Genomic DNA, 13,596 nt, shown 5'->3' on the forward strand with positions numbered 1-13,596 from the left:
GGTTTTAACGTTTAAGTTTTAATTTAAGTTTAAAATTAATTAATTAAATTTTAATTAATTAGTAGTCGTATATATATATATATATATATATATATATATATATATCGAAAAGTACGAAATGCGTATCACACATATGAGGAGCAGACTTTTAAAATTTTGTCCAAAATATGTAATTTTTAGAAAACGAGAAAAAAAGAAGAAACTCCGTAAGAAAATAACAATATAAATATCAATCAGTAGGATGTGAAATATTAAATAAAATTGCTAAACAATTGCTAAAAATATTAAACAAATGTATTTTGCTTGTCTCTAATTAAAAAATATAATGCACTTCAAAATGTCTGTTTTTTTCAGCATATATATATATAAATTAACAATGAAAAAATGCTTCTTGAACATTTCAGAGTAGCTTATAATATCTTTCAATACTGAACACTCTCTAATTAAAAAAATGAAATTTTGGATAAAATGCATTTTGGAATTCTGCTCTTCATATGATGAAATATTGTGACGATACATTCCGCACGTGTCCGCCGCAACGCTAGTCTATTCCACTGCAGACGACGCGAGCGTAAAGGAATTATAACGCGGCTGACTTCCTCTCTTATTCTTATCCCCAGAGAGAAAGTTAGGCGTACAGAATATACGGGTCCCGATCCCTATTAACAGTCTGGATGACTCCCCCTTAAATGCTGATCCATCAAAAGACATCATCGGCAGATATATCTTCGTTGAATCGGCTGTCCGGAAACGAGACTATGTCTATCACGATAAATTAAAACAAAATATTCTCTCGATTCTATGTACTGAATCTATATCTGACAACAATAAGAAGGGACGAAATTTTACATCTCACAGAAATATAAATTGATTACTAAGCAAATTTAATTTACTACAAACGAATAATTTATGAAGTCATTTGAATTGATTTTTCTCACGGATTTATAAACGCAATTAAACTACTATAGTAATATCACGAAAAATCAATTCGGCGCACAGTACATAGTGTATAAATTTTCATAAAAATTATTTAAAGCATATAAAATCCAGCTTGGTCCATTATGGCATTGAACTTGTTGTTAATTTGCTACTAAATACCAAAGTATATTATATTCTTAATAACAAATACATTTTATTCTTGCGACGAAACGTTACAATCCAAATAATTTGCGAATCGAAATAATTTTCAATGAATAAAGTTAGTATTCTTAAGAAATCTTTCCGTTGTCCGTACAACAGAGCCAATGACAATCGTTGTAAGAGCGCGAAATCTGCTGTGCCAGCGAAGGCCTTTTTTCTTCTTGCAAGTCGCCAATATATGAAATACGTATTGTCTTACCTTTGACGGATTTGCTGGGCGGTGGACCATCGCGAGACCACGGCGGATCGCCGTGACTGGAGAAGTCGCGTAGTTTGAGGTACGAGATCGTTAGCCTTATTATGGAGGCCTTGTCCAGCTGGGAGGTAATGGCTGCCGGTAGTGGTAGCATTTTCGCGAGCTCGTAGAACTCAAAGTTTTCTTTACCCCGCCGCGACCTCGCCGCGTCTCGGCTCTTCTCCTTGCGCAATTCCAAGATGCTGTAATGCAAACACGCGCACGGTTACAGCGGCGAAAACAGCGCATCTCTTTGGATCACAGTACGAATCTATCGTGAGTCGTAATTCGCACGTACAGAGAATAGTCCCCAGAGAAAAAAAAATTATCAAATAATTCCGTCTGTCAACGTTTAGCTTTAGAGACCACCATATACAATATATGACATAAGCTGCATAACCATAGCGTAAGACTGCTAGACCAATGAACATCTTATGCAAATCGATATGGTCTCTTTTTCTGTCGTCGGATGATCATTGGTGATTACGGATGATCACCAGCGATTTTAAGCAGCTTTTGGCCGGATGATCTTGAATATGAATATTATTCATATTCAAGATCATCTTAAGTTCTGTCTTGAAGTATTACGAATTAATCAGAGGGCCGCATAAACGTCTTAAGACATTACTTAAGTCTTAAAATAAGAATGGACTATGAATACCATCCTTTGTGATGGCCCTAACTATCAATCTGTGCCTGTGGAGTCTCTGAAATTTTCGCCACTTGCCTTGTAATTTTGATTAATTACTGTAGGAAAACAAGTGACATTTTATTCTATGTATATAATTAATGCTAAAAAATATAAGGAAACGCAATGCGTATACGGAAGGTGGAGAACGATTACTTTTATTTACCGCCTTTTCATATCTAAAACTAAAAATCCACATTCACTATAATATATTCGTAGTTAAGGGTTGATTAACTTAAAACTGTGAGTGCGGAAATACAACCCCTGGGGGTAGACTCGATTTGATTAAAAGACTATAGTTGTCTGATGAATGTCCTGCGAGATGATTGTAAAAGTCTATGGACTTTTTGTAAGTTTTAAATCGATATTCATAGTCGATTCTTGTTTCAAGACCGTCTTAAGTAACATTTTAAGATGCTAATACATACCTCTGATTAGTCAATGACATCTTAAAACTATACTTAGGACGGTCTTAAATATAAGAACTAACTGCGAACACCGACCATAATCTTCATCTTAGAGAAAAATTGGCGATCGGCCCGCTGATTTACTTTATACTTCCGCTTCCTTCTATAAAGATGCCCGTCGTTTATTGCTCTGCGTCTCCTAATATGATATTTGCGAGCGACGCGACGTACGACAGAGGCGGGCATTGTTATTTCGCGCAAATGCGCGCGGCAGAAGCTGAAATTATGCGGTCGCGCAAATAGGTATAAAGGCAGAGAGGCGTGGCGATGTTGTGTCGCGGTGCGGCCACCGCTTAAGCGGCATACATTATTCAAGCGCTATGAAGCCCATGTTTACTGACAAGCCGGCGAACGTATCCGTGAGTGAACATCGGCGTAACGTAACCACGCCCAATGGACGGCCCCTCGAGTCCTCGGTTTTACATTTAAACTGTAAACGCCGGCCAATTGGAAATGGTGGCTGCGACAGCGACGGCACCGTGCGTAATCTACGTGCCGTTCTTGGTACCGCTTGGTCGTTAACCTTCGACGACGGCGAATCGGAGAATTGGCGCGGGTGGACCACGTCGAGCGTTACTTTCCAGGATGTCGCGAGCATACGCGAAGATTTTGTTAAATCGCGACGAATACTTGCCCAACGGACTCGTTTCGGATACGTTGAGATTCAAACAACGTTGCGTACAATCAAATGTTAATTTTTAACCGTCAACTGTTTTCCATTTGGAAAACGGTAAGGCTTCTTACCCTTCTTCTTCAGGGATATCGCAATGAGTTAAAGAGTAAATGTAAATTGGAGAAACTCTAACTTTTCGCAAGATTTGTCCCTGGGAACGCATTGAATAGTTAAGAGTTTTGCCCATTAACTCCCAGTGTTCAAAAGCCGGGGACTGATTTGATGGAAGCGCCGCGCCGGAGGTGGTTCGAATCGAAATGACACGAAACGCAATGGGATTTTTATTCGTTCGTTATTGCGCTTAACGACTGTAAAACGTCGATGCTTTCCCCATCCACCTTGAATTTTGTCTCTCCCTCGCGCGAAAGATGCGCCAACACGATGGTAACCCATTATGACCATTCTCGCTGCCACCCAAGCAAGGATCGGAAGTCGTAAAAACGAAAGAAAGGGGGAGAGAAAGAAAGAGCATTCCTCCGATGTACATAAGCCACCACTGTTCCAGAATCTTGTTTTGGCATTTTACAGGCATTCCGTGACATTCGATCCTTCCTATCCCCCGGTGAAGTTTCGTTTACGGGAGGACTTTCGTTTTCGTCCCAAAGGGATAATGACAGATTCTTCCCTTCCGCGACTGTTCGTAAAATGATAGAGTACACATTTTGCAGTGGAGCGTGCGCTAAACTTTTCCCAGTGGTACTTGATGTTGCGATTCTTATCGGCTCAAATGAATACAACAACTCCTTTCAACATTATAATAATACAAATGTAACACGAGTTTCGCGTATTTTTTCACGTGTCACTTGTAGCACAAACTTCTCCCGCGCCCCGTCACGTGAACACGGATCAAATTGAGACGATTAAAAGGTTCTGCCGGCGATTGGTGAGGATAAAGAATACGATGGAAGAGGGACGTAGGTTCCTTCGTTTCCTTTGACCGTGTCGAGTCCATTCCCCAAGAGGAACTTATAGCCGGAGAGAAGCTAAAGTCTAAGCACGCCGAGCAGCCGCCCTTCGGATCACCGCCGCGGCGAAACGCGTCTGCAGACGTGTGAAAATAAAATTACGTCCAACTTTCGGTCAAATTGGTCGGAATTGGGCGGCGAGGGCGGTAGGACGAGGGCTCGCGAGATTCGAGAATCCCGTGGGACCGGAGATAGCGGTCCCTCGCGCAACCATCGCATATCCTTGGCGATCCTCGAGAAGGCTACCGTGGAGGCGTCTTCAGCCACTCGACATCCTCTTGCCTCTTTAAGTGCTGCCCATCAATAATTCAGCAGCGAGCTATGACGAGCTCTCGCCCTCGAATTCCCGCACCCTCCGTTTCCCAGTTTCTCCGTTTCAAGCGCGGTTCAGATCATGTAATCGTCACACCGGATGTCGTTTTGACCAGGTATAAAAAAATGACAGTGCGAATAATCGACTCGATTATCAAAAGAAAGGAAATATAGTACATATTAGTCTGATTTTTTTCAAATGTCAGCAGCAATCCTTGATGTTATAAGGAATAATCACATTTCGCCAAAGAAAATTTTTTCACATTAAGAAAATTCTTGTCAAGAGTCTCTTGATTAGGTTAATCTTTATTACGATATTTATCTGTCGTATTTTCTTTTGTAATTAACAAGATTATTTTTAGTCTGTAGTCGTTGGTGTGATTTTCTTGGATTTTCCTCAGTCAGGATTTTACGATAAAACGCAAAATTGAAAAATATAATATTTGTAGAGATTGAATATTGTTATACGAGATTACCACCTTGTTCGAATGATAAGAAATGTTCGCAACCCTTCCGCAACCCCTGATGATGGTCGTTTCCAAGCTCTTGGATATGATTCCTCTCAGCAATAAGACGGGAAGTGAGAGCGGTATCGGCAACCATAGAAATTATAATGCGCGTCGTAGCACGGACTCATCGACTAATTCAATTAAACGATTCATTTGCCGGTCCGAAGCACCACCTGAGGGTATGTCCCGATTCCATCTGTATTTTCGCGTCCATGTCGTACGTGTGCCTGTGTGTGCGCGTTGTTCTCGTCGAAGAGGAACGTGAGTCGGAAAAGGACGAACGGACCTTCCAACCTATTCCCAGGAGAGTCGTAGCCTCGCGCAACAATACAATGCTCCTAATGTTACGGCTCCAGTTTCGACATAATTTTCTTTCGCGGTCCCTGGAATCGGGGTGGGAAACCGGGTAGCTATCGGATGCCCGGGCTTTTGTAGTGTTACGGCGAAAAATGTCATTTCCGCCGACCGTTCCGATAACGAGGAGCGAAGAATAAGTTTTACGGTACCGGCGTCGCGATTAGATTCGCACGGAGAATCGTAAATCGCTACGGTTTGCAACGATTTAGATTTCTATAGTTTCTTGAACGATGCTAATCCGAACTCTCAAATTCGTCCGACGCAGTTAGTTGCCAGAGAAACGATAAGATGTCGGCGAGTTGGTGAACCTCTTCGCAATGTCACTATAAAAAAGAAAGAGTGAGCGTTTGTCTTTTGTCGTTTACGTTCTTATTCGATGTCATGAATAATTCATGGTACATCCCTCGCCTCTAGTGGACCAAAGTACGGTCCGCGATTTCATTCATGATGCAACGCTCGAATCATGTCGAGTTTTATAAGCGAGCGCGAAGGGGATAACACGACGCGTGTAAATTCGTGGCGTTACGCAATTACGCATAGGATGAGCCTGGGGACGTTTCTTGCCGTTGAATCCAATGCGAAAAGAGAAAGTTACTTTTTAAAAACAATTCTCCTGGAATTATCCTGGAATCCTCGTAAATGAAATTGACATCAACGAAAGTGACTTATCATTATAAATCATTATAAAGCTACTAGGTTCGCTCTATATTCTAACATTAATTCGTGACATGATGGATAACGAGTGAGGAAATGTTTTCCATGGAACAGAGCGGAATCTGAATGGAAGTGTATAAAACAAGAAAAAAGAAAGCAGAAAAAGAATAACGCCGGGAGCACTAAAGCATCCCGCTGCATCCGTGGATACATAAATCACGACCGCCGTACGTATGCATGCATGCATGCGCTACACACCTACAATAAAACGGAAAAAAGAGAGAGACAAAATAGGAAGAGAAAGAGAAAAAGAAAGTCGAGATGTGCGCGCGACAGCGAGAGAGGGCGAGAGAGCGGGTAGATAGAGAGTCGGAGGGAAGTTGGCTCCTGATGACGCGCAGATAAGGGAGGGCTTAAAGTCTACGTGATGAGCTTCCCGATGCGGAGGAGCCTGAGGTCGAGCCTGAGAACTTTCGGTAAATGCACTTGTAAGAGCTGTTTCTTCTTTCCTTTACATTTTAGACGCGACCCCAAACTCTCCCCCTCCTCCCTCTGGTATCAAATGTAGTTTACAGCGCGAAGCGCTTTGTGCCTTTTGTTTTTTACGTAGTAGATAAAGCTTCCTAAACGTCCAGAGAAAGCTGACTGTTATGATCGAGATCGCACGAAAAGAGTATAATAATTTTTGATATTGTTTTAGAGAATTAAAAAGTCGCGATGAAAAAGGAAAATAAAAATTACATACAAAATGTTTCAATAATAATGGTAACATATTTTTTTTCAGGTATCTTTTGTAAAAAATAACCCATTAAAAAATAACCCTTTAATTCAGGTATTTCTTAATTCAGGTAAAAATATTTATAAATCGCTTTAAGAAAATTATTTTAAAAATTGTAAAATATAAGGCGATATGACAATGTACATATAAAAATAATCTGCTGAAAATAATACGACTTTACGAAAAGACCGGATTGGTTGAGATCTGGACACCCACTGAAAAGTTAAGTAGCTGACGTTTGTTCGGCTAGCAGAGAAAGCAAGGGGTTTCGAAAGGCCTCACGTCCGTGGCTCGCATCCGGATGCGCCGGTGTCTTAACTTCCGGGAACGTGAGCCCGTGGTAGGATATATTCGTGGCGCGACACTGTCGCCAAAGTCAGATATAATGACGCGGTCACTGATCTCAAAGAGTCAAAGTTAATTGTTTTGTGACACTTAGTTTCGTCATATAATCTCTAGCTAGATTATATTAGACGATCATACTAAATTGTCGATTAAAAGTGAATCACTCACGCATTTTTTACAAAGATTGCAAAGTTTTTCGTCGAACAAATTTATTAAAAGACTTTGCATTAATTATATATAAAATTGGGTCGTGGTGAAATCAATTAGCTTTCACATATAACTTATAAGCATAAGTATTTATAGTTGATTCTTATTTTAAGACTATTTGAAGTAATGTCTTAAGATACTAATACGGCCCTCTGATTGGCTTATGACATCTTAAAACTATGCTTAAGATAGCTTCGAATATAAGAATTGACTATGAATACCATAAAATGAACTATGAATGCCATAAAATGGTGAACAAAAGATATCGTAGATGCAAGACTCGATAATGGATAATTTTTGAGCTATACATCAAAGGTATAATATTTATACTTACAGAGTATTTTTGATACTTCTCAGCTTAAAAAGTACCTATTATTATACTTTATGTGTCTATGACATTTTTTTGTTCAATACATTATAAATGATACATTACAAACTATATTATATGTGAAAACTAACTCATTTCGTAAGGATCAATTAGATTTGGATTTTATTCGGTTTAGACTTAAGGTAATCTCATTTAACCTGATAATATTGTAACAATTATGTTTTTTTTAGCTATAATTAATCTTAAAATTGATGGTTTTGTGATATTTTTAAAAATTATTCACTATAAAACTATCAATTTAGTAATTAACCGTAGCTAAAAATATATAATTCCTCCATTATCATCAGATTGTCTAACCATAAGTTAATCAGAAAATGAAAAACCGAGCTATAATTAATGCGGGGTCTTTTCGTGAATTTTGTCGGTTAAACGAGCGTGATGGAAGCCGAGTGGGATACGTGTGCGCAATAACGAATCGTCCTCCTGAATGTAGAAAAGTAAATTACGCAGATTTTCTCTGGACTCTCCTCTTATCCTCCCCCCTCCCCCTCCAAGGGATAGTCGACGGTAGTAACGGCGATTAAGAATCGCACTAGTGTGATCGGTTCGTTACTGGCGACGTCGGAAAATCAAAATAGAGGTATATATATTGGAAGGAAGATAAGGGCGAAAGGTAACATTGACGGCTCCCCCGGTTGCCCCGTCAGCGTTCCTCCGATCACACATCGGGTTTACGGCCGCGGCGTGACGTACTCGTCTGCCCCATTGGTTTACCACCCTTGCGTCTTATACCTACCGCCACCCATCACCATTCCCATTATCCACTCACTGTGACAGAGCTCTCTTGGGACCGTACCCTGTACTACGAGCGGCCCTTTCATCCGATTTCCGAAGGGCCGCGGAAATTCTCGGTGTCAACCTCGTCAGATGTACCTGCGTAATTTGTCGAACGCGCGGGACGTGGTTACGTCAAGTGACATAAATAATACATGACACATCGGGATTAAGCGACGGCATGTTTCTAGATCGCTCATATCTTATCGGGTATGATTGTAAAATTAATTAAAGACTCGCTGCGTAAAGTATCTCAAATTATGGTGCTATGCATGAACATAAATAAAAATCGTTTCACGATTCACAAAAGTAAAGATAAATTTTGTAGCAATTATTGAATTGAATCGATCGAAGCGGTCAATCGATGATTTATCAAGCGGTCAAATCCAATAGGTGAGAACAATCGTGTTAGATCGCGGATCGATCGCCCAAGATTAACGGCGCTTTACGATATTTTTACTATTAAGCAACTAGTAAGCATAATACGTAATTAGAGAAATAAGTATAAGAGAAACAACATGCCCTGGCTCGAGGAGAGGACCCTGACTCTGTTTGTACGGGACACAGAGGTCCGCCGGTACGAACCAGGAGTGCGTGAACGCGGGGTTGATGTTGATCGCCCCAGCGGCCCCCTGATGGGGTCCGCCGACACCCACACCGACACCGACCCCGACCGGGCTTTGTCGTTGAAAGCCCCCGTAATCCATGGCCACCTGATACGGCAACATTTCTTCAGCGTTGCTTCGCTCACTTATCTTCACTTATATCTGACAATTCGTCCGATGGTCTTTCGCGACCGCCACTGTTCACCACCCTCGTGCTGTTTACGATACACAAACTGTCACGCGGCGAACCGGCACTTGGTACCGTCCGAATAGCGGTCATTCACGTAGTCACGGTGTCTTCCTTGACTTCGACATCGACATCAACGACGGTCGCCCGGACGCACCCCCGATCGAATCCCGGGGATCGCGCGCAGTGAAGGGTGGACGCGAGCGGCGCGGAGGAGACTCCGAACGGCCCCGTATATCGCCGTTGTTCGGGTTCGTGACCGAGCGAGCGGCTAGACGGGACTGTACCGTCCACGACGAGCGAGACGTCGCGGGCTGAGAGCTGAGAGCATCGAGAGAGCGCGGAGGACGAAGGAGTCGGGAGAGTACGTGAATAACGGGAGCGTGCGCCGAATAACGGGCGGAGTTATCCCGCCCACGAAACGCCCTGCTCGACGAACGATGCTGCTTTCCGGCGCGACGCGCGTCCGCCCACTCACCCTGCCTTATTTCCTTGACGTCGTTCTCGTCCTCGTCGCCGTCGTCTTCGTCTTCGCCTTCGTCTTCGTCATCTTCGTCTTTGGCTTTGGCTTCGACGACCGTTCTTCTCTGCTTCATTGCTGACATTGCTCTGTCTCCTTCTCTTTCCTTCTTTTCCCCCCCTCTTCCTCCCTCTCTCTTCCATATTACGCGGTGCGACGCGATACGATGCAACCTCGTTCCTCTTCATCGAGGATGCCGCGTACAGTTTTCATTTCTGTAGTATTTTTCCTCTCGAAGACTACCGTTTATACCAGCTACTATACGAAGATCATTAATACAGAGGAACTGTGTATCATTCAGTAAACTCTAGTTGTTAAATTACCATTTGCGTTATCGAGTATAAAACCTGAAAAATTTGCATATACTAAGAGCGTTTGTGGAGAGCATTATTCGCCATGATGTCGGCGTCGTGAGGTGTCGAGTAAGCCTTTCAATATTCGTCTCGTGCACATGGAAGCCGGGACTTTCACATCTTTTAACGGATGTCCGCGAATTCATCATATCATATATGTGTACGCGACTTTATAATATTTCGCAATGCACGGGAATTTTTTTTTATTATTATGACTTTTAATTAAAATGCGAAAAAAACTGTCGATTAAGTTTACGTCTCCCATTTCTCTCAAAATTGCGATTCGATCAGGTACATTTTCAAAGAGATTTGAAAATGGATTGACTTGCCGCAATATTAATGATTATATAAAGAGCAGATTACGCAAAAAATTGATCTAAGAATTATACGGATATGTTAATCATAGATACAATTTTCTCGTGCACGTACAATCTGAAAATCAAAGTCACCAGTCCAAATTGTAAAATTATTCCATGCCTAGGAATTAGCCGATATCGTTTCAAATAGATTTCCTTTGAAGACATGAAATCAATAAGACTGATAAGTATATAGAAATTCTGGCTTACATGTCAATAAAAAATATTCTTCGTAATAACATTATTTCTATAATATTTTAATAAATAAATATCAACTGAAAGACATGTGTTCTTTTTTCTACCATATTTGCTATAAATGATTAACACTACTTATGTTTCCTTAGTTCATACAATTTATTCATTTTTCTTACAGCAATTTTACAATACATAAATTGAGAAACTATTTTCTCTCAAACATCTGATATTATTTTTTTTATTAGTGTATGCAATTTTAATAATCTCAGTTGTACGTAAAAAAATACGTAAGATCCTTAGAGAGTCGATTTGTATCGCGAATCGTGTAGAAACTTGGGATCGTCTGTTTAGGATATTTGTATTTAGAAATCGCTTGTGCGACGAAAACGATAGGCGGTCGTTCCCCGTTCCTAGATTCAAGCGATGAGGATCCAGCAGGTATAGGAAAGACGGATCAAAACCTAGGCACGGGGGAGAACAACGACGCATCGACATTGCTAGATACGACCGAGCTCGCTGCGTGTACTTAGCATGCATCCCCGATACGAAGGATTCCTTATTGTATCGTTGCACGTGAGCGTAATGCACAAATATGAACTTGGCTGCGGGCTGTGTTCCTACCCGGGAGCTTCGGTGATAACTCCGTTCTCATAATCATACATATGGATGTCTCACTCCTCAATAGTATACGTTGCGTTTATTCGAACAAACGTAACGCTCATCGCGATTGTCTAGTCTAAGCCACGTCACGTGCTAATCCCTTTGATTAATCACTTTCTCTGTGAAAGAAGTACGGCGTACGTATTGAGAAATTTAACGCCTGTGTTAAATTGAGAAGCTGTAGTCCATTCTGTCGAGCTGGCGATAATAGTACGGATAGAAGACGATAAAGTGCCTCCGAGCGTATTATAATTATCGGAAGAACCGTGGGAATTCGCGCAAACTCCGAGCATTCGTACAAAGTACGGAGGTATATGGCTTAGGAGCGCATTAACTCGCTGGTTAATCGGCTGTTCCTTCAATCGGATAATATCGCTTTTATGTACATAACGATTCGTATCTAACCCTTTCCGGGACAATGTATCAGCGCGGACGCATAAACGTCGGCCGTCGGGTAAAGAAGGGCCCCATTAAAAGCCACCGCTCCCCCGCGGAGCCGTGGACGCGATAAGACTTATCTCCATTCTCTAATTGAAAGTTAATTGGTCCACCGTTAGTTAGTCGTGCGAGACCCTGCGTTTCGCTTCTGGGTCGTCTACCACTCGGGGCTCGGGGCGGCAATTTAGGAACAGTGTACCGACAATAATAAGACCCTATCTTATGGCGTTACCGCCGAACGTCTCCGCTTCGGGTGTACACGTATTACCTACGGTGTTACGTGCGCGCCAAGTCCTCCCACGTGTTCGTAATAAACTGGCCCGCCACCGCCTCCGTGTAATCGAGAATTTCCGACCAACACGTAGCAAACCGTGCGTACCTGAGACAGAAAGATTACGATCGGCTTTCCAAGAGCGAGAATCGACCGCCCGACTTGTGCCCGAGAATGCACGTGTCCTCTAAGCGGTTACGCGTGTTGCACCAGTTAGTAGTGGTTACTGATTACTACTAGATGGGAAGAGATAATATCGCGACGTATAAAACGAACGAGCGTAGAAAACGAGTATCATTCGTGTTGAAAAGTAGAATGCATTGATTGTGAATTATCATTTAAGAGTAGAAGACTAATTTTGTGAAATTACTTCAAAATACACTTACTACTATACGAATACATTATTAAGTGACGAGAAAATTATTGATGCTATCCGAGCTGGACTTTACCCAGACAGTAATATTTATGGAATATTTACAAAATATTTATAAATATTTATAAGACTTATTTGAAACATTTTGTAAGTATTTTTTGTGGTCTTAGATTGCACAGAGATCCTAAACATTTATTGTATTGTAAATGTTACAGTAAATGTTATTCAATAAGACATTAGAACCCAAGTAAAAAATAGTTACAATAAATATTTATTTATATTCATTATAAATATTACATAAAATATTTAGTCTACATTTTAATAATATTTCGAATAAAGCTTCACATAAAATATGTTTAAAATATTTATATAACATTTCAAAAAATGAATAGTAATAAATATTTATCATAAATGTTCTGTCTGAGCATAATGCTCAAATAACATTTTGGTGTGCATTTATATATATTTTATATATCATACAATTGAATGAATCTAAATTCACACCGAAATATTAATAGCACCAAACTCTAACTCAGAATAATAAAAAAAAAGGTAGAAATTTTGTTATTATTGAAACGTGCGAAGAATCTTTTTCACTTAATGAACATATAAAAAATGTTTACAAGTAGAAAGCAGAGGACGAAGATGTCCCGACACTCACAGATCAAAAGGGCAAACGGCTTGCCCGATTTTGCCCGTACGGGATATTTGCCCATAGGGCACATGGGAGATATTCGTGGGTACACGAGGGTTAACATATATATGTAAGCGTATGCAGCTCCCGTAATTTTTCAAATTGCACCACTGTCATTCACCCTCCCGACCTTATCGTCTCGCAAACGGAAACGTGCTCTTCCTCCCCGCAACTCTGTCCGTCCTCCTTTCGTCTTTCCCCGACGATCCTCCCTCTGGTTTCGTCTACTCCCCCGTCTTTGCCTCTCTCGTGCTAAATTCTCCCTCCGCTCACCAAGACATAAGGGGAGCCTGGCTACTAACGAGAAACGAAGTTATTTGAGGGTGCTACAGAAAGGAGTCGGACAATCATAATAATCAAGTGCGATTCGCGTTTATTGTTGGCGATTATTACTCGCCACCCTCTCGGCTCGCGCGCCTTTTCTCTCTCTCTCTCTNTCTATNTTNTCGTCT

The 13,596-nt window shown here is 41.2% G+C and overlaps 1 protein-coding gene across 1 annotated transcript in view; it reads right to left on the reverse strand.

Annotated features, from left to right (window-relative positions):
• Positions 1 to 13,596, reverse strand: part of LOC105620603 (protein trachealess) — a 76,966-nt gene that overhangs the window by 9,980 nt on the left and 53,390 nt on the right. Inside the window, exon 5 of the mRNA XM_012202094.1 lies at positions 1,340 to 1,578. Coding sequence (XP_012057484.1) covers positions 1,340 to 1,578 — 239 coding nt within the window. The remainder of the gene's footprint in view (positions 1 to 1,339; positions 1,579 to 13,596) is intronic.

The sequence above is a fragment of the Atta cephalotes genome (genome assembly GCF_000143395.1).
Source record: "Atta cephalotes unplaced genomic scaffold scaffold00027, whole genome shotgun sequence".
In the NCBI taxonomy this organism is placed as follows: Eukaryota; Metazoa; Arthropoda; class Insecta; order Hymenoptera; family Formicidae; genus Atta; species Atta cephalotes.